Genomic DNA, 20,969 nt, shown 5'->3' with positions numbered 1-20,969 from the left:
GGTTTATTATTATTATTATTTTATTGTGATTTAGAGGAGTGTGGTGGTTATGTTTGTGTGTCAACTTGGCTGGGCCTGGTTGAATGGCTGTGCAGCTGGTGGTAGTTATTCCCCATGATGAGACTGACAATCAACTCTATGCTGGGATCTACCACAAGCAGCTGAGTAGCTGCTTTGGGTATGTGGTCTGCTTCCTGTATATAAGAAGCAGCCTTGGGAATGGTCTCTAACTTATGGCATGCTTGAACCCTGCATGTAGTTGTGTCATTGTTCACTAGCCTGCTGTGCTCTGCCAACCTGGAGACTCACAATGGACTTGATTTAATGGCCTGCCATGTGGATTGGTAATATTGGGACTGTGCCATTTTATTTGTCGACCTTGGACTTGTCAGCCTTAGCAGCCAGTAGCTGCCTGAGTGAAGAGATGCCTCCAGCTTCAGTGGGCCAGGAGCTGGAGGCAAAGCTGAAGCCCAGGGTTGAGGGGCTTTTGCCCAGCCCCTAGAGCCTGGTGCTTTGAACTTGGACTTAAAGCCTCCAAACTGTAAGAGAATAAACTCCTGCTTATTAAGGCCATCCCATTTGTGGCATATATATTCCTGTCAGAGTGGCACTAGGTAACCAGAATGGGGAGAAAAACAATTTTTTGGAAATTACATCCAAGGATAATTTCAAAGCAAGAATGACATCATGGCAGAGCTGGGAGGACACTGAGAAACCATATGGCCCAAACTGCCACCAGATTCAGGAAATTTTACCTGAATACTTCTAGTGAGGTGGGACCTAACATCCATGAATGGCAGTGAATTCCTTTTATTTATTTTAGAATTCAAAATTATTAGAAAATTCTTTTGTATTGAGCCAAAATATGACTCTCTGGCTCTAGAAAGTAAGAACTTTCTATATAGAATGCCTTGAAATATTTGAAATCCCTTAAGGGATTTTATATCCCCTAAGTCTTCTCTGGAGGTCTGGTGTGCAGTGGTTAAAGTATTGGGTTGCAAAAGGTCAGGTAGTTCAAACCCAATAGCTGCTCCACTCCATAAAGATTTACAGCCTTGGAAACCCTATGGGAGAATCCCCCCACCCCAAGTCTTCCCTTCTGCAGGCTGCTTATTACCTGTTCCTCTCATTGAAGTGTTCTCAGTCTTGACTGGGCATTAGAGTAATCTCAGGAACTTTGAAAAGTCCACTCAGTCCAGTTAAACAGGCTCTTGGGTTTGGGACCCAGACACCAGTACTTTAACAGCTTCCCAGTTATTGAAATAATGTAGTCAAGGCAGAGAACTGGGGCAAATCATGGAGGAATTCTATTTTTTCATTGTAGGAGCCTCATAGTTCTCATGTCATTGCAATTTCTTCTTTTCTCGGTTTTACTCTTTTTTTCCTATGTATGAAGCCTAACTGAGAGTTTAGATGTTCTTTTGTCTTTCTGCCTTTCTTTGTGTTTCTTTTTCTAGTGGTGCAGTGGTTAAAGAACTCACTGCTAACAGAAAGGTTGGTGGTTCAAACCTACCAGCTGCTCCATGGGAGAAAGATGAAGCAGTCTGCTTCTGTAAAGATTTCCAGCCTTGGAAACCTTATGAGGCAGTTCTACTCTGTCCCATAAGGATGTTATGAGTTGCACTGTCCTGATGTTACCAAACCACATGGCAGGCCATTAACTTAAGTCGATTGTAAGTCCCAAGGTCAGCAGAGCATGGCAGGCTGTATGGCTGTATTATAGGCAAGTATGCCACAAACTAGAGACCATTCCCCAAAGCTTGTGCTTTTGGGAAGCAGACCACATTCCCTAAGGCAGCTACTCAGCTGCTCAGAGTAGATTCTACCATGGAGTTGATTACCAGTCTCATCATGGGGAATACTACATCCAGCTGCCCAGCCACTCAACCAGGCCCAGCCAAGTTGACACACAAATTGAACTACCACAATTCTACCTCTTGTCAACTTGACATCTGTATAGATCTTCATTCATTGGCATCTGTACAGATCTCTCTCACTGGGTGGATCCAGTCCCCTAGTTCCTCTAAGTGGTGACCTCACCCCCTTGGCCTGGTGGGCCTGCTCCTCTCCCTCTTGGGCATGGCAACCCTGCCCCGTCACTCTTGGGCAGCGGCTATGGCTCCATCCCACTGGCTCACACAAACGAGCAGCCTCACACTCCACAACCAAATTGGTGAAGGCCTGGCTCTTTGAAACCTAGGGGGCTGTGATCATTCCACCCCCAAAGGCCATGGTCCTATCCTTTCAGGCTGATGCAACTCTGCTTCCTGTTTCTTGGTGTCTCTGCTTCTGCTGCTTAATGCCAAAGGCAACCCACTCCTCTGGAAAACTCTGCCCAAAAAGCACTCGGCTTTCTTCCTCCATGGACCGGCCAACCTGCTATTCCATTTCATGCTGGTCTCTTTCACCAATTAATGCCCAAAGGCAACCCACTTTGCCAGTAAGCCGCCTAACGAAAGGCATCAAGCTTTCTCCTCCCTGGGCTGGTAAGGCTGTTGCTGCCTTGTGCCGGTTCTCTGGGCTCTGCTCTGGCCATCTCTCATGCCAGTCTCTTGCTCTGCTCCTGCCATCTCTCATGCCGTATGCTGGGGTCTCTCTGCTAGGGGCTCAGGTCAAGGATGCACTTCACTCCTGTTTTCACATTTTAGTTATCTGTCAGAGCAGCACCCCACTCTCTCGGTACCATATGTGTTAGACTAGGTTCTCTAGAGAAGCAAAACCAGTAGAGCTTATATATATGGAGAGAGAAAAAGATAAATTTATCTTAGGGAAATGGCTCACACACTTACAGAAGCTGGCAAGTCCCAAGTTCTTGGATCAAACATCAAGCTGGAGGCTTTTCCTGACTCATGCAGCTGCAGGTATTGACGAGTTCAAGGTTGGCAGGCAGTATACTGGCTGTTGACTCCAATGAATGATGAATCCAAGATTTCCATGCCAAATGATGGATTGTTCACTCATGGACAGTTATAGACAGCACAACAGAATCCTGATTCACAGAAGAGTGTCTCTTTTCCCAGTATGTCCATAAATATACTGGAAGTAGGCCACACCCCTAGGGAAACTCCCTTTCAACGGATTGGCTGCTCAAAACATATACATCTGATCCCATCATTGGAACAACCCACATCACAATTGGTTAAACGACACAGAATTGTGGTCCAGCCAAGCTGACACACAGCTCCAACTATCACACATATGGATATTATCCTGTCACTCACAGCATTATGCCTCAGGATAGATCTTTTTCTTCAATTTAATTAATTTATTTTTAATTGTAATTTTGGTGAAAGTTTACACAGCAAACACATTTTCCACACAGCAGTTCATACACATTTTGTTTCCTGACACTGATTGTAATCCCCATAACGAAACAGCTCTCTTCCTATTTCCTCCCTGTGTCCATCTTTCCTATGCATTCCTGCCCACTGAGCTGTTTCCCTGTGCAAATACTGCCCTTTTGATCCCCCATGACTGATTCACCTTATATGCCTGCCTACTTTTTGGCTGGAAGCCATGGGAGTGAGTTCAATTCCAGGCCTGAAGGGTGACTAAGAGCCATACTCTCTGTGGTTTCACCAGTCTCTATCAGACCAGTAAGCCTGGCACTATATCAGAAAATGTTTCATTACTATCTTAAAGTTTTCCAGTACTATATCAAACAATGTTCATTGCTATTCATAAGATTTTCTTTGGCCAATTCTTTTCAGAAGTCTGGCATAGTGTGGAAGCTCCATTGAAACCTGTTCACCATGAGTGAACTTGCTGGTATTCAAAATACCAGTGACATCACTTCCAGCCTCATAGAAGCACACAACCCACCATGGTAGGACAAACTGACAGATAAGTGATGGCACTCTTCATGTAGGCATTCCAAACCCACTGCTGTCGAGTTAACTCCAACTCATAGCAACCATGTAAGACAGAGTAGAACTGTGCCATAGGATTTCAAAGGCTGCACATCTTTACAGAAGCAGATTGACATGTCTTTCTCCTGCAAAGTAGCTAGTGGTTTCAAGCAATTGACCTTTGGGTTAGCAGCCCAGCGCATAACCACTGTGCCACCAGGGTTCCTTGTAGGCACTCAAGTAAGGTCAAATGACCACTTGGCAGCCTTATCGTGGAATAATGAGGGCATAGAAAACATTTATGAATCAAATTTGTGCTAGACCCAATACTCAAACTTTCCATCAGCTTTCTCACATAATCTGGATGACACAATTCAATAATATGACATAGGTATTTATATAGGGGGCATTGGTAGTTCAGTGGCATAGTGCCTAAGGCATTTGACTGCTAACCATAAGCCTGGTGGTTCAAACTAACCAGCCACTCCTTGGAAGAAAGGTTGGGCAATCTACTTCTGTAGAGATACCACCTTAGAAACCCAAGGAGGGGTTGCTATGAGTCGGATTTGACTCGATGGCAGTGGGTTTTGTTTGGTTTTGTTTTTATTTGTGAGATCTGGGCTTAATTTCTTACCAAGCCACCTCATAAGCAGTCACTACCCATCTGTCAGTGGAGGCTTGAATAATTATATAGATGACAAAACAGGCCCAGAAAACCCAGCTAAAGAACACTGCTAGATTGATTTTGTATTAGAATTCATAAGGCCTTAAAGGTCTCTCAATGCATGTATGGCTTTGACAGGGCTGGCTACAAAATTTGCAGGGCTCCTTCTTCAAAATAAAAATATGGGCTCTCTTGTTCAAAAAGCAGGGGGAAAAACATCATTAGATATATTAAAATGTAAATCATTTTTCTTTTTTCTGTGATCTCTGTCTTGCACTGTCTTTGTATTTTTATTGCTCCCAGGGCTATATAAAAGGAGCCCTGGTGGTGCAGCAATTAAGCATTCAGCCTTAGATTGATGCCAAGTCCATCCAGGCATCTCCCTTCCCATGGATCTGCAGCTCCAATCCATAGTATTATAAACTCTACGCTGGGATGTGCTCAGTACCTAGATTAGGAGCAGATGAAAGGCCTGTCCCTACCAACTTGCCCACAGAATGTGAATGGCTCTGTCGGCCTTGAGTGGAAACAGCTGCCACTGTGTCATCTCCCAAATGGCACAGAGTGTACACTCCTGATTCTCACCCTCCCCAGGGGTGGAGAGCAACAGCAGACATTAGGTGGGCCAGGGAAGGCTACATCGGCCTGGAGACAGCAGAGAGTGAAGGGCAGGGGGCTGATAGAAATCCTCGGGAGGCAGGAAAGTGGATGGCAGGAGATGGAACTGTGAGTACGTCCAGGTTCAAAGCCCCCTGCACATGCTTTGTTATGCCACGGGACTTCATTTAAAAAGCACAGATTCAGAGGTAAAATGTTTAAGGGTGTCAAGAGTGCAGGGCCCTGTGTGACTGTATTAACCACACACCCATGAAGCCGGCCCTGGGCTATGGAGAATCAAAGAACTAAGAAAAGATTCCTGAGTCCCAGTTGCTTACCTTAGAGTCAAGAAATAAGATAATAAACAAAAATCTACTCACTTACTTAGAATAGATGACAAATCAACATAGAATGTTTTAAAAGTAATTTGTGATTAGTTCTCTCAGGAGGCTTTCTGTATACTCTTACTTTGTAAATTAATAACCAGTTAGATTTCCTCCTTCTCCCCACATCTCGTATCCCCTAAACCTTGATTCAGCGGGAATGTGTGGCTGAAGTGAGGGGACACCCCTCTCTTGGTTACACTTTGGAATCTTCCATGTGCAACATTTTCCCTGCCAAGAAGGCCTATGGGAAAGCACCAGGGGAGGAGCCGACCAGCCTGGTGGTATGAAATCCAAGGTGTTGAAGGAAAATGAATTTGATAGAACTGAAAAAGTGGGTCAGAAATGGAGAGGCAAGAGCAGGCCAGGATGTGAGTGTGGGCAAGTTGGCAAAGGTTAAGCTCAAGTACCTGGCGGCCTGGCAGTAAAAAAGGAACTGGGCCTGGAATTACAGAAAACTTTAGAGAGAACTCCCATTCCAAAGGGGGAAATGAGTTCTTGGAGAAAGCAGGGGAAAAAGCTCCCTCCCTCCAAGACTAAGTGGGTGGATCGGGGCTGCACAAGCCATTAAATACCTAGCCTGCAGCTCTGGCGCCCAGAGTCCAGAGAGTAAGCCTGCTTCATCCCAGCTGGGTGTAGATAAGCCTGTTTGGTTGTTTCCTCCCACCCCCCAGCCTTGTATCCAAAAGCATTTATGACAGTCACAGAGCTACCCAAAGAAATTTGCTTTTTTTTTTTTTTTCTTTGACAAATCCAGAGATATTTGGCATGCTGCTAAAGTTCTTCAGGCAGGCAGGGGCCTTGTGACCCACAGCAGATGTCAGCAGGGGACAGCTGTGACTGTTGGACGTGATAGTCAGCACTCAGTCAACAGTCTATAGGGCCCCTGTCTTGCTTGTCAGTGCAGGCATGTTTGGAGGCTGCTGTTTTCTTCCCAGCCTGGTCACTTTCATGTGGCTATAGGACCAGAGCAGAGTTGCTGAGGGGTCTTCTCAGCAGTGGTTTTACCTTGTACATACACTGATTCTCCTTATAAAACAGGAATAAAAACTGTGGGTTTGTATTATCAGACAGTTGAAATATAAACAGCCTAAATGATTATAATTGCCAGAAAGGAAGAGGGCTATTTGTCAATGTATAGGGAGCAGGCCAAAACAACTGTACTTAACTATCAAGCCAAAAACCCATTGCCTTCTAGTTGATTGCAACTCATAGTGATGCTATGGAACAGAGAGAACTGCCCTATGGAGATTCAAAGGCTGAAATCTTTATGGAAGCAGACTGCCTCATCTTTTCCCCTCATAGTGGCTGGTGGGTTTGAATATTGCCCTTTCAGTTAGCAGCCAAATGCTTAACTACTGTACCACCAAGGCTCCTAACTATCAAGCTGCTCCTGTAAATATTTGGAAATGCCCTCTTCAGTGCTCAAAAGCCTAGGGCAGGATCACTGGATGATTTGCTTAGAAGAAGAAAAAACAAAATTGACCTCATGGTCTGAAGCAGCAGCCATTAAAAAAAAAAAAAGAAGTGTGTATGGGCAGAAGATCAGAAAAGGGGGAGGGGGAGGAGTTGTTCAAAGTTTAATAAACACAAAAGAGAATAAAAATAAATCTCAAGAGCACTTATTTACAAACTGGTTGGAAGGATGAGATTGGGATGAGTGGGTGTGAGAGATGGGTGTTTGTAGAAGTAGAACAGGCATGTGGGGGTTCCACTGAAAGAAAAGGGAAAAAATGAGTGAGATGTTTATTCTTCCTAACAACAAGAAATACACTGAATTAGCTTTACTCACTTAGGGTGCTTTTTCAAAGGATATTTGAATCTTCTGATGTCTAATTGTGAGGCCTCATGAAGATGAATGCAGCCTCTTGGCTTATGGCAGATTCTGGCCAAACAGGAGGGGATAAATCCAGAAAGCCTGGCCCCAACCCTGACCTAGTTTTCCTGCTGGTCAGGATAGTACCAGCCTTTCTAATCACTGGCATGGGCATATTCCAGGGGATGGGAATACCTTTTTCTTTTTAGCACTATCTTATCAAACTACTATGCTACTCGGACCAGTTGCCATAGAGTTGACACCGATTCATGGAGAACTTATATGTGTCAGAACTGTGCTCCATAGGGATTTCTTGACTATAATCTTCATGGACCTAGCTCTCTAGGCCTTTCTTCTGAAGTGCCTCTGGGTGGACTTGAACCTCCAACCTTTCAGTTAGCAGCTGAGTTCATTAACCAATCACACTAGCCAAGGACTCCTAGCTATGCAGTTGTTGTGTGCCATCAAGTCAATTCTGACTCATAACCATGTGGCAGAGTGGAACTACCCCATAGGATTTCCTCTAGATTGCAGGTCTTTTCTCCTACAGACCTGCTGGTGGATTAGAACACTGACCTTGTGACTAGCAGCCAAGTGCTTAACCATTGCGTCACCAGGGCCCCTTGTCCAGCTATGCTAAGGGTCTCCAAAACCCTTTCTGCTTTTGTGGATGTTTGCCATCCCGAAAACTGTTCTCTAGCTCTTTCATAACACTCATGCAGCAGGTCTTCCCTTCATGTGTATGAATGCTTCTTTTCTCCCAAACCTGAATGGTTTGTATTTTGTTTTGTTTTGTTTTTGTTCATTTCTGAGACTTTGTTTCATAGGCTTACAAGGCCCCGATTCACACAGTCTTTTCAATGTGTGTTGATTGCCAAATGAGTACCAGTCATAGAGTCGAGTGTGGCTTGGAATTCACTGCTTCTCCGAGAGCTTGCTTGCTGAGAGTCACAAGAAATGGGGAGAGGGATTGTTCCTTGTGAGGAACAAAATGCAGGGCTATTAAGATGAGGAAATGTTGTATTCCTAGCAATCTTTTCAGTGGAATCGCTAGGGCATGGGTTTCCCAAGAAATCAGGTATTTAAATCTATTTTTAAGATCGGCAAGATGGCTCATTTGTTTCATAGAAAGTTAGGTTTGCCAATAGCTAGATGCCTGAGTCTTTCAAGACTCTGTTGACAATCGACTTTGCAAACAGTGGGCATTTGATGAACTCCATGTGTGTAGAGCCCGCCCTAGATATGTGGGGAAAAGGAAGACCTGGTAAATAGGATCTACCCTCAAGATTCTTACTGTTTCATGGTGGAAAATCTAATATAAACAAGATAATACAGAATAATAGAAATATTTGTAACAAAACATAAACAACTGTGAAAGCCTGTGTTGTAATGAAGCTACCTAAATGAAGAAAAGGTAGAAAGTAACAAGGCCACCAGTGCTGGATGGAACTTTCAGGATCAATGAAAGTAAACTTGTAGATTTTCCAAGAGGATTGTGGAAACATACCTGTAACAGTGGCTTGCCTAGTCTAAACATTCAATAAGTGAATGTAGTATATGAAAACATGGAAGTAGGATAGGATCTGCTTTTGTCTTGGTCTATCCTGAGTTGCATGTTTGAAGGCAATGGTCCACCAACATACTAGTTGCTGTTGAGTCATTTCTGACTCATGGCAACCCCGTGTGTACCAGAGTAGAACGGTGCTCCATAGGGTTTTCAATGGCTGCCTTTTCAGAAATAGATTCCCAAATGTTTCTTCTGAGATGTCTCATTAGAACCTCCAACCTTTCAGTTAGCAGCCAAGTATATTAACTGTTTTCATCACACAGGGACTCCTGAGGATGATAGCAGTAACCAGTGAGCTTGAAATTGTTATGTACTACCTACATCTCTGTATTTTACTATAGACCAGAACTGAAGGAATTTGCGCTGATTCTTTTTCTTTGTTGGCTAGAATTCCCTCCCATCCACAGACATTATCCTGAATGAAGAACTTTAAGACTAGACCTAGTGTAGCCAGTATGTAGGTGTTGTTTTGTTTGTTAAAATTTTTCCACCATAACTTGGTTAGAGAGTGTTTGGTCATGTGTGTGAAAAACCAAAATCTGGAAGCCAAAAAAGATGCAATACCAGAGCCTGGATAGAGTAGAGTATTTGGATGCCAGACTTTCAAGGAAAAAAAATACATGGGCAAACTGCTTGCCATTAGGAGCTATTTTCTTGGCACATCTGATTAAAGTGTATGCAAGCCCGACAGCTTTCTCCAGGCATCAACTGTCGTGAACTTGTTCCAATTCATAACCATCTAGGATTTTCCACCGCTCTGTCAACTTTCAAAGGACAGGGTTAACCGAGTGCCCTCAGATGGGGTTGGGAATGGTTTGTTAATCTCTATTAATCTGCTACTCCTATAACCAAATGCACATGTTTGTTCTTTTTCTTCTTCTTTTTTTTTTTTTCCTGGTTAAATTGTTAATGGTATTAAATTGGCCCTTGGAAACTAAACCATTCTGTAGATATTTCCTTTATGGTTTCTTGGGACTATCTCGTGCTGATGTCTTTTTTGAGAGAACAATGGATTTTATCATTTTCAATGATTGCCCTAACTTTTTACAGATGCCATCCCGCCCACTTTCTACAGACCCTACTTCAGAATTGTCCGATTTGATGTCTCAGCGATGGAAAAGAATGCTTCCAATTTGGTAAAAGCAGAGTTCAGAGTCTTTCGTTTGCAGAACCCGAAAGCCAGAGTGCCGGAACAACGGATAGAACTGTATCAGGTAACTTTTATTTGGCTTGTGTTAAAGAGCAATCCATTTTCTTAGGGTAAAAGATTTTCTACTGCCTTAGTTTTTTTTTTCTTTTTTTAAATTATATGATTTAAGCTGTTCCATACATCCACAATCACGATAAAACCTAGTTGCTATGAAGTCTATTCTGACCCCTGGTGACACCATGTGTATCAGAGTAGAACTGTGCTCCATAGAGTTTCAATGGCTGAGTTTTCAGAAATAGATCTCAAGGCCTTTCTTTTGATATGCCTCTGGCTGGACTTGAAGCTCCAGATTTTCAGTTACCAGGTGAACCGTTTACAGCACCCAGGAACTTCACAAATGTGATATGGGCTCTATTTATTAATATTGTTTAGTGATCGATAGCTTGTTCCTCAATCACTCAGGGAGCAAGATCCTTTAGAACATAGTGGTGACATTCTGAGCACGCCTCTTCAGTGGGGTGAACAGCCGGAGGACCCATCCACAGGAGCTCTTCAGTCCAGAAATTCCACCTGATCTGGAAAGACAGATAATGTAGACCTAAGGTAGCATAGTGGCTAAGGCACTTGACTGCTAACCAGAAGGCTGGTGGTTCAAACCCACCAGCCACTCCTCGGAAGGAAGGTTGGGCAATCCTACTTCCGTAGTGATACTGCCTCGGAAACCCAAGGAGGGGTCGCTATGAGTCGGGGCTGACTCGACGGCAAACAACAACAACAACAACAAGACATTTGACTGCTAACCAGAAGGCTGACAGTTCAAACCCACCAGCCACTCCTTGGAAGGAAGAGTGGGCAATCTGCTTCTGTAGTGGTACCACCTCAGAAACCCAAAGAGAGGTCGCTATGGGTCCGATCTGACTCTACGGCTGTGAGTTTGGTTTTAGAATTCCATCCTAAGGAGAAAAGTCATCTGACTTGCCCTTACTCATCCTACAGCTGCCTCTTTCTCCTCTCTTTCCTACTTTCTTCCTTCCTGTCATCTTCTCCCTTCCTATCTTTTTCACTCATTTTTCTTCCTCTCTTCGCTGCCTCCTGTCTCTTCACTAACCTCATCCTGTCTTCCTTTTCCTTCTGATTCTCTTCAGTCTCTTCCATCCACCCCTGCACCCCTGACATACACTGTTCTTTCATGATTTCTGGCAACCCTAAAATCACTTTTCTCTCATCTTTCTAAGTAGAGTTGCTGGGCTCCTGTGTCATGTGATGATGATAATGATGATGATGATTAAGTGCCAAGTTACTGAGATTTCAGAGATGTTTTTAAATGTTCTTACCTAAGTGGAGTCTACAGAGCAGTAGCATCAGCATCAGAAATGCAGAACCTTAGGCTCTACCCCGGACTACCAAATGAGAATCTACATTTTAATGAGATCTCCAGGTGATTCCGATGCACATTACAGCACTGCTCTAAAAGACCTGAGTCTGGTGGGGAGACAGATGTGCAAATCAGACCCACCAAAACCAAAACCCAGTGCTGTCAAGTGTATTCCAACTCACAGCAACTCTATAAGACAGCGTAGAACTGCCCTAGAGAGTTTCCAAGGCTATAAATCTTTACAGAAGCAGACTGAGACATCTTACTCTCATAGAGAAGCTATTGGTTTTGAACTGCCCATCTTTTGGTTGTCAGGTGAGTGCTTTAGCCACTGCACCACTGTTGTGGTCATACCCGACTCATTGTGACCCCTCCTTGGGTTTCCAAGGTGGTATTACTATGTATCACTATGGAAGTAGATTGCCCAACCTTCCTTCCAAGGAGTGGCTGGTGAGTTTGAACCTCCAGCCTTCTGGTTAGCAGTCAGATGCCTTAGGCACTGTGCTATCAGAGTGCCTACTGCACCACTAGGCCTCCTTGTTGTTGTTGTTGTTATGTGCCGTCGAGTTGGCCCCGACTCATAGCGACCCCTCCTTGGGTTTCCGAGGCAGTATCACTACGGAAGTAGGATTGCCCAACCTTCCTTCCGAGGAGTGGCTGGTGGGTTTGAACGCCAGCCTTCTGGTTAGCAGTCAAGTGCTTTAACCACTATGCTACTAGGCCTCCTTAGGCCTCCTTAAATCTGACCTATCCCCTGACTCCAACTCCTGACAACCCTATGCATATAAGAGCAGAACTGTGCTCCATAGGGTTTTCAGTGGCTAATTTTTTAGAAGTAGATCACCAGACCTTTCTTCCCAGGTGCTTGTGGGTGGACTTCAATCTCCAGTATTTCAGTTAGCAGCTGAGTGCATTAACTATTTGCACCGCCCAGGGACTCTGATGTGTAAACAGAGAGCTTAGATTCATCATAATAATACATGAATGGTGTGTGCAAACACAGAAGGCAGAGTTCTCAGTTTCACCAGGGAACTGAGAAGGATGAGTTAAAACCATTCAAAGACAGAGTCTTGTACTGTTGAAGTCACTTGGTGCAGGGAGCAGAGTGTACGGAGGTAAGGAGTGACAGAGGAGAGGTTTGCCTTTCAGGGAGAATGTATAGAAGGAGAGTAAAAGAGGATCAAGAACTGACCCAGAACTCCAATGATAAGGAGTAGGCATATATGACAAAATAGCTAGGAAAGAGGATGTCTTTGAGGAGAAGAAGAGAATTGACACCTGTGTGCTGAAATTTCCAATTACCTAAGATTCTAATCATTTGGGAGTTTTTATAATTTGGAGAAGAATTTTCTCTGTATTTATTATGAAAATGGAGATTAACTATAAAAACAAGCATTGGAGGTGAGATCTCAGAGAAGTTGGAAGATTTTGAAGCAGTCTTGAAGTACTAATTTACGGGTATGTTCCTGGAAAATAAACCTTATTAAAATGGGGCCACAAGAACCTCTCCTTGGAGACCTTTATATCATGCTAATGCATGCTCTGAGAGCACCGTGATGGTGGCTCTGGGCCTGGAGGCCACCATTGCTTCCCATCACCTGATGGAGTCAAACAGAGAAAGAGCATCCTGTGTTCCAGACACTACACTGAGAATTTCATATGTCTTGTCACATTGAACACTCACAACAATGCTACAAGGTGTGCACTATGCAGTATTCTTTCTCTGTTTTACAGAGAAATGAGCCACAGAGAAATGAGGTCACTTGGCTGGGGGCACACCACTAGGAAGTGGCTGGGCTGGGCTATGAATCCACTCTGACTCTTTAGTCCCTGCTCCTTACCACGTACTATACTGTTCATAGCAACTCTTTCCCTTCCTCTTTCCCTCTGTATTAGCCAGAATAGAAAAGAAAAATAAGAAAAACTAGGCCAGAGGGTGGAGTGATACTTGGAGGGAAAACAAAGACTGGCTCTTCTGAAGAAGAAGCCAGATTAAAGGTAGCCAAATAAGTTGCAAGGTGATTTTGAAAATAAATAAATAAGTAAATAGAACACATGAATTTATTGCTTCTATTTTTAAAATTCTTATTCAATTAAATCATTCTTACATTTCCATTTGTGCTGACAGCAGCATCATGGATCATTCTCTCAGGCTTCAGTTCAGTTAATGGAAGACAGAGTCTCCTAGGTTTTGTTGCCTATAACATAAGCTGCTAAATCATGGTGTCATTCTTCTGACCCCTGACCTTGTGATCTGAGGAGAGGCTGCTGGTAGCAGCAGTACTGTTGACTTGCTTTACTCCCAGAGACCTTCTAGAAACTGGGTGAGGATGTGTCCATCAAGGCCAGCAATTTAGAGACCCTTAGAAAATTCTTGGTGGACATGTCCCTTCTCAGAAGTTATGGCAGCAATAATTGCCCCCTGACGTGAGCAACAAAATCTGTGAGGATTAGAGTCCCTCAACTGGAAAAGGTATGGATCAAGATGGAAATATAGCTTGGAGAGAGCAAACATGGGCATATCCACAACTACAGAACACAGGAATCTGGAAGCAAGTGATTTTTGAGCAAAAATTAGAAAGAACAACATCTCCTTATCTCTCTCGAGCTCAGCTATGCAGTAATCTGACCTTCTGAAACCCAGCCAAGGTCCAGCACTTAGGTCAAAGAGTTTGAGAGCTCCCTAAAGAAGAACAAAGCACACATGCAACTTACTTATAAGAGGGGAACAACCTTTAGTGTTTTATTCACTTCCGACTCAGTTAATTATCTCTAGGGTTATAAGAAAGGAGCTCTGGTGGCACAGTGCCTAAGGCATTTGACCAGAAGTTTGGCTGTTTAAACCCACCAGCTGCTCCTTAGAAGGAAGATGGAGCAATCTACTTCTATAATGATTTACCACCTTGGAAACTCAATGGAAGGTTGCTGAGTTGGAATTGACTCGATGGCAGAGAATTTTTTTTTTTTTTGAGGGCTATAAGAAGCACTAAATTAGAGGGGGTAGGAGGGGGAGGACTCTGGAGAAAGAGACCCTATAGCAGCTTGTAGGCTTGAAATTTTTCCCCATGCACCACAGTGATGCTGGCCCAGAATATCAAGTCACAGAATGCAGTATCTGTTGTGGACAGGTTTCCTAATTCTTAATGCTATATATAGTTAGTTTAGTTTCCTAGGACTGCTGTAATTAAATACCACAAATAAGATGCTTATAAGAACAGCAATTATTTGTCTCACAGTGCTGGAGGCCAGAAGTCTGAAATCAGCCATGTTGATTCCTTCTGAGGCTGTGAGGAAGGATTAATTCCATACTTCTTGCCCAGCTTCTGGCGATGGCCGGTGATCCTGGGTGTTCCTTAGCTTACAGATGTCTTACTCCAATTTCGACCTTCATCTTCACATGACTGTCTTCCCCCTGTGTCTGTCTCTCTATGTTGGCTCTCCTCTTTTACAGGGATAGCACTCAGATGGGATTGCAACCCACCCTACTGGGATATGACCTCATGTTAATACAATCTTCAAAGATTCTGTTTCCGAGCAAGGTCATGCTCACAGGTAGCAGGAATTAGGATGCCAATGTGGCTTTTGGGGTACACAATTCCATACTAATAGTTAACCTACTTTGCCTTCTTGACCCCCCCATCTACTTCTTGTCTCTTTGTTGAGAGCCTCCCCCACCCCTTTTATTTTTCTCTCCTATTTTTTGCCTATTATTGTCTAATTTCTCACTTGCCATCAGCTGCCCTTGGAAGTCTTTGTGACCTCCAGTAATAATCCCGTGCTTCTAGCCTCAGAACAGAAATTGATGCTTGTGGTATGAACCTTGAACTGAACAAAGCTAAATTATATTCAGGAAACTGAGCATATGCAATACATTTTAGAGAGATTCATATCCGAAACAGCTGAACTATTATTCTTTCTTTTTTGGTGGTGGTGGTGGTGCTTAAGTGGGCAGATCTTCAGCTATTTGGAAAGCTGAACTATTTATCACAACAAAACTTCTGGATTTTCCAGATACCCTCTGATTACTGTGTCACTTGGCATGCACTTGACATGTTACCACCTAGAGAAAGATAGGATGTCTGTGAACACCATCTCAAAATATTTAGATGGCTGCATGGTGTTTTATTAGAATTCCTCAGCACATTGACTTTAACAGTGGGAGTGTCTGTGTGTGTGTCAGTGTGTGTTGGCATGTGCACTAGTATGTGCACATACTCACTTGTGGGCACTCTCCAGAGCAGGGCAGCCTCAGGGGAAGCTTTTACAAAGACTGCCCGTCCCTCTTCCTGGAGATACTGATACTTCTGAAGAGGAAAAGGAGGGTCACCCCTGGGAATATATGGTTTGAAAAGCTCTTCTAATAATTTGGATGTGACTATTCTCCAATGTTGTTGTTGTTGTTAAGTGCCGTGGAGTCGTTTCTGACTCATAGCGACCCCATGCACAGCATAACCAAACACTGCCCGATCCTGCGCCAGCCCCACAATCCCTGCTATACTTGATCCCATCATCGCAGCCACCATATCAATCCATCTCGTTGAAGGCCTCCCCCTCTTTTGTCGACCCTCCACCCTACCAAGCATGACATCCTTCTCCAGGGAATGGTCCCTTCTTACAACATGACCAAAATAGGTGAGACGAAGTCTGGCCATTCTTGCTTCCAAGGAGCATTCTGGCTGCACTTCCTCCAGGACAGATCTGTTAGTTCTTTTAGAAGTCCATGGTACTTTCAGCATTCTCCAATAGGAATCATTAATTCAAGACACATCTCAAGGTTTTTTTTGGTCATTCTGTCCCAAGCACTATTTCCAGTATCAATACTGGCCTGAATACACTTAAGGTAGCATTTCTGACAGTTTTGCAGAGGGAGTTGAGGGCTTATCTTTTCCACGGCTCTGCAGATCTGTTTATTCTTTCTGCCCTACTAAGATAGGACACCTCAGCCTCTGTTGGAGAGAATGTAGAGTTCTCAGTCCACTCCCCTCTCTTACCGAATACTTTGTCAGAACTCTGAAGAATGGGAGTAAAATACAATCTTACTGTCCTGCTTTCTCTGACCTCTGCCATATTAACAGATTCTGAATAGCATCTACTGGTGGATCCAGGCCTGATGCAAATGTATCCTAATGTATCCTTCCCCTCTTGCCGATGAGGGGGAAGATGAGAAAAAGATAAAAACTTAAGCTTTTCCAGATAAAAAGGCCCTTGCTATGTTTGTAAAGCTTTATGCCAAAGCCTGTCTTTATTGGAACACTCTCAGGTCAAGTTCCAGTGCTCTGGGAATGCTTTTGAACCCTTGAGGTTTACTGCAGCTCTGAGCCTATTTGCAAATTAGAATATGACTTGTTTTGATTAAGTTGCTCCTGTACTTATGACTAAAATCATGTCCAGAGTTATGAGGTGGAGAGGCAGAAAGAGAAGGAGAATCCTCGTCAAGTTGAACATCACCAGTATGAGAAAGGACACCTGTACAGTGGTAATGGGTAGATCTTGGGGTAGGTTTGTTGTTACCTGCCTTAAAGTTATGGTGACCCCATGCACAGCAGAACATAATGTTTTCAGGTCCTGTGCATGAAGAAATAAAGCCTAGACTAGGTAATAACTTATCTAAAGGCACTAACAGCCTCATGCCCAGAGGGACTACCATGAGTTCTTACTGTGCTGACTTCAAAGGACCTTGGAGTTCTTAGGTATTTCTAGCTTCCTCTCACCAACTCACTCTTTACACACTTCTTGCTCCTTTTGAACTTCATCACTTCTAGCATAATAAGGTTTATATCTTTCTAATTGTTTCAGTTACCTATTTGCTGTATAGCAAACTACCCCAAAGCTTAGTGACCTCAAATAATAACCATTTTACTATATCTCACAATTTTTTGCAGAAAAGAGGGACAGAAATTTGGGCAGGGCTTGACTGGCCTATGCATCTGTTCTAAATGCCTTTGACTTGGGTCAGTTGGTGATATTCAGATGACAATTGGGATGATCTGGAGGATCTGTGATGACTTTACTCACAGAGCTCAAGCTTTGGATGGCTAGAAGGCTAGGCTCGGCTAGGTTCCTTTCCCTTTCCTGAATCTGCTTCCAGATTCAAGTCCACCCAGAGACATCTCCAAAGAACAATAGCCTGGTGATCTACTTCTCAGTTTCAGGGTGTCTCCACTTGTTTCATTTTGCTGTGCATGGGGTCACTATGAGTTAGAAATGACTCGACGGCACCTAACAACAACAACAACCACTTAAAGGTGTCCCCTTCTCAGCATATCATGGAGGCTTAGGATTCCACGTGTCTAAGGCAGAAGCAGCCAATCCTCTTAAAGACTAGCCCCAGGAATGGCATATCATGACTTCTTCCTAACTCTATTGATCAAATGAGTCACAGTCTAGCCCATATTCAAAGGGGGAGAGAAATAGACTTCATGTATTGATGGGAGGGGAATTAAAGAAGTTGAGCATTTTTCATTCATTGTACTAACCCACTGTGTAAACTAATACACTATTCAGTAAACCCTGATTAAGGACCTTCTAGTGCCAGGCACCATACTTGGTACTAACAATCTGAGATAAAGCAGTCTCAATCTCTGCTTTGCTCTTGTTCTGAGTCTGGTTGAGGAAGCAGGCATGTAAACAGTCTCAACAAGAGGGTCTTTCCTACTAGTAGCAATATACCCAAGATAGTTTTAGAACAGAGTCTCTGGGTGGTGTAAGTGCTTAACATACTTGGCTCTAACCAAAAAATTGCAAATTAAGTCTACCCAGAGGCATCTCCAAAGAAAGGCTTGGCAATCTACTTCTGAAACACCAGTCATTGAAAACCCAACGGAGGACTCTTTTACCCTGATGCACACAGGGTCATCCATGAGATCAGCACAACTCATTTGACTCCTTGGCAACTGGTTTGGTTCAGTCTTAGAACAAGATCTGGAGAATCCAGAGCAATGCCTCAGAACTCGTTTCTGCCAGAAAGAGAGCTGTGAGAATTTTGGATCAGCTTGACAACTTGATTGGGCTCCTTGAATAGGCAGGCACATAATTCTAAGGGACTGATCCACCTAACAATGTAGATGACAAGGACATCTGAATTAATCAGATTGAGATAGGAGTGAATTTGGTTAATTAGTATGCACAGTATATTGTTTTATTTATGTTAGAACTACCTTCATTGTGTTTCAGTGTGCACAAACATTCTAGGATTTGGTAATTAAATATTTCTTCTCTGCTCACCATTTATGGTGTAGTGTTCAATGGCATGGGCACTGAGACCTACGTTTCCTTCATAATTCCTGATTCACTAGGTGTTAATTGTATGGATGAGAGCAAACAATATATGTAAAATGTCAGGTGGAGAGGGGACATTCAACATGTTCATTCCCTTCCTTCCCAGTCACTGCATAGATTTCGACTTCCAAGTCCTTGATTCTTTCAGAAAGAAGATCCCTCTCCTGGGTTACCTGCCAAAGTCAGCTATTAGTCATTTATTTTTTTATTGTGGTACAAATATGTATCACAAATCATTTCATTTCAACATTTTTTACATGTACAATTCAGTGACATTAATTATGTTCATGTTGTGTAGCCATTACCACTATCCATTTTCTAATTATTCTACCACCCTTAGAAGAAACTTTGTGCCCCCTAAGCAGTGATTCCTCTGTCCCCCTTCCTCCCGCTTACTCCTGATAATCACTAATAAACTTTGGTCTTTATACTTTTGCCAATTCTAGATATTTCAGACAAGTGGGATGATTAAATATTTGCCAGACTAACTTATTAGCTTCAGACCACTGAAAAAATAACTCACTAAGGAAGCAGTGTGATAAGCTTTTGTTCATACATCATAAAGCATTAAGAGAAAAAGCCTTCAAAACCACCTTCTTTCACAGTGTTGGTGTGAGACCACACATGTTGATGCTGGCTAGCTTGCTAGGATGGAATCAGTTACATAATCCCTATTTATCATTAGAGAATAAATGTGCTGAATGAAATAAACTCAGTGGCCTTAAAGGGAATCTTAAAGTACTTTTTTAAAAACTAATTTTATTTTTGTTGTTGAGAGTGTACACAGCAAAACATACACGACAATTTCTACATGTACAATTCAGTGACGATTACATTCTTTGAGTTGTACAACCATTCTTATCCTCCTTTTCTGAGTTGTTTTCCCCCATTAACGTAGACTCATTGCTCCTTAAGTTTGCTATCTAATCTTTTGAGTTCCTGTTGTCAGTTTGGTCCCATATAGGGCACAATGCTCAAGGCAGACATTCTTTACTAATGAAGCTCAACTATTATTTGGTTTTAAGAAGACTTCAGGGGATGTTTGTTTGTTTGTTTAAGGTTTAAAGATTATCTGAAAGCATTTGTTTCAGGGGTTCATCCAGTCTCCAAGGCTCCAGAAAGTCTAGGTTCCATGATAATTTGAAATTCAATTCTACATTTTCCCTGTTTAATCTGCATTCTTCCATTGAATCTTTGATCAAAATGGGAACCTTAGACTTCTTCTTGACTGTAGTTTTAGGAGGAGCAATTGTTCTGTTTATTTTTGTGAAGAGTTAGGGCAACCCAGATTCTGTTGAAATCACATTTAGCTTGGCAAAAGAACTCTAGGTTCTCAACACCCTCACTACCTTCACCTCTCTATAGAATACTGTCAGAATTTTGGCAAATGACAGTAAAATAAATCTTTCTGTTCTCCTCTTTTCTCCAACCTCTTTCTTCAATACTTGAATTTTAATGACAAGTTTAATTTTCATTTAAACAATAACCAGATTGTCAAATAGTGAAATCTCATTTATAGCGGAGATCATTTGGAAGGATATGTAAAACAGTGGTGAAATCCTAAATCATTTATACTTATTTATTTTTCACTTCAAGGTGTATCAAAAATACTAAATATTTTTTCACATTTAAGGATGAAAATCTGAATTGCTATTTATGGAGCAAAATAACTAAACAAAAACCTTAGTATGGAGGAGTGATCATTAGCATTTTCATCAATGGACATTCTATTTATATCATCTCTGCAAAAGATTTTAAACTATGCACACCCCTTAAAGCTTCCAGCAAAAGTTCACGTACATAGGCTAGGCTTGAATCAGAATCAGCTCAATGGCAGCTGGTTTGGTTTATTCAAAACATTTTATTGTGTTTTAGGTGAAAGTTTACATAGCAAATTAGTTTTCCATTAAACAATTTATGAACAAATTGTTCCATAACATTGGTTGCTATCCCTGCAATGTGTCAACACTCTCCCCATTTCCACCCTGCCTTCCTCATTTCCAAATCTCCCTAGTTTCTCTGCCCCTCTTTGCCTTCTAATTTTTGCTTTTGGACAAATGTTTCCCGTTTGGTCTCCTATAGTTAATTGTTCTAAGGAGCACACTCCTCATGGGTGTTTTTGTATTTTGTGGGCCAATCTATTATTTGGTTCAAAGGTGACCTCCCAGAGTGGCTTCAGTTCCAGGTTACAAGGGTGTCATAATATGATAGTCTCGGGGGTTCCTCGTTTCTATAAATCTAGTTAGTCTGGTCTTTCTTGTGAACTTGACTTTTGTTCAATATTTTTCTCC

General features: G+C 42.6%; 1 protein-coding gene across 1 annotated transcript in view; it reads left to right on the top strand.

Moving 5' to 3' along the window:
• Window positions 1–20,969, top strand: part of TGFB2 (transforming growth factor beta 2) — a 123,313-nt gene that overhangs the window by 67,726 nt on the left and 34,618 nt on the right. The window contains exon 3 of the mRNA XM_007952459.2: window positions 9,926–10,089. Within this exon, the coding sequence (XP_007950650.1) occupies window positions 9,926–10,089 (164 nt within the window). The remainder of the gene's footprint in view (window positions 1–9,925; window positions 10,090–20,969) is intronic.

This window comes from Orycteropus afer, unplaced genomic scaffold, assembly GCF_000298275.1.
Source record: "Orycteropus afer afer isolate SDZICR_OR568_19922 unplaced genomic scaffold, OryAfe1.0 scaffold00013, whole genome shotgun sequence".
NCBI classification, from domain to species: Eukaryota; Metazoa; Chordata; class Mammalia; order Tubulidentata; family Orycteropodidae; genus Orycteropus; species Orycteropus afer.
Note: the sequence above shows the minus strand (reverse complement) of the source record. Positions and strands in the feature narration are given on the sequence as shown.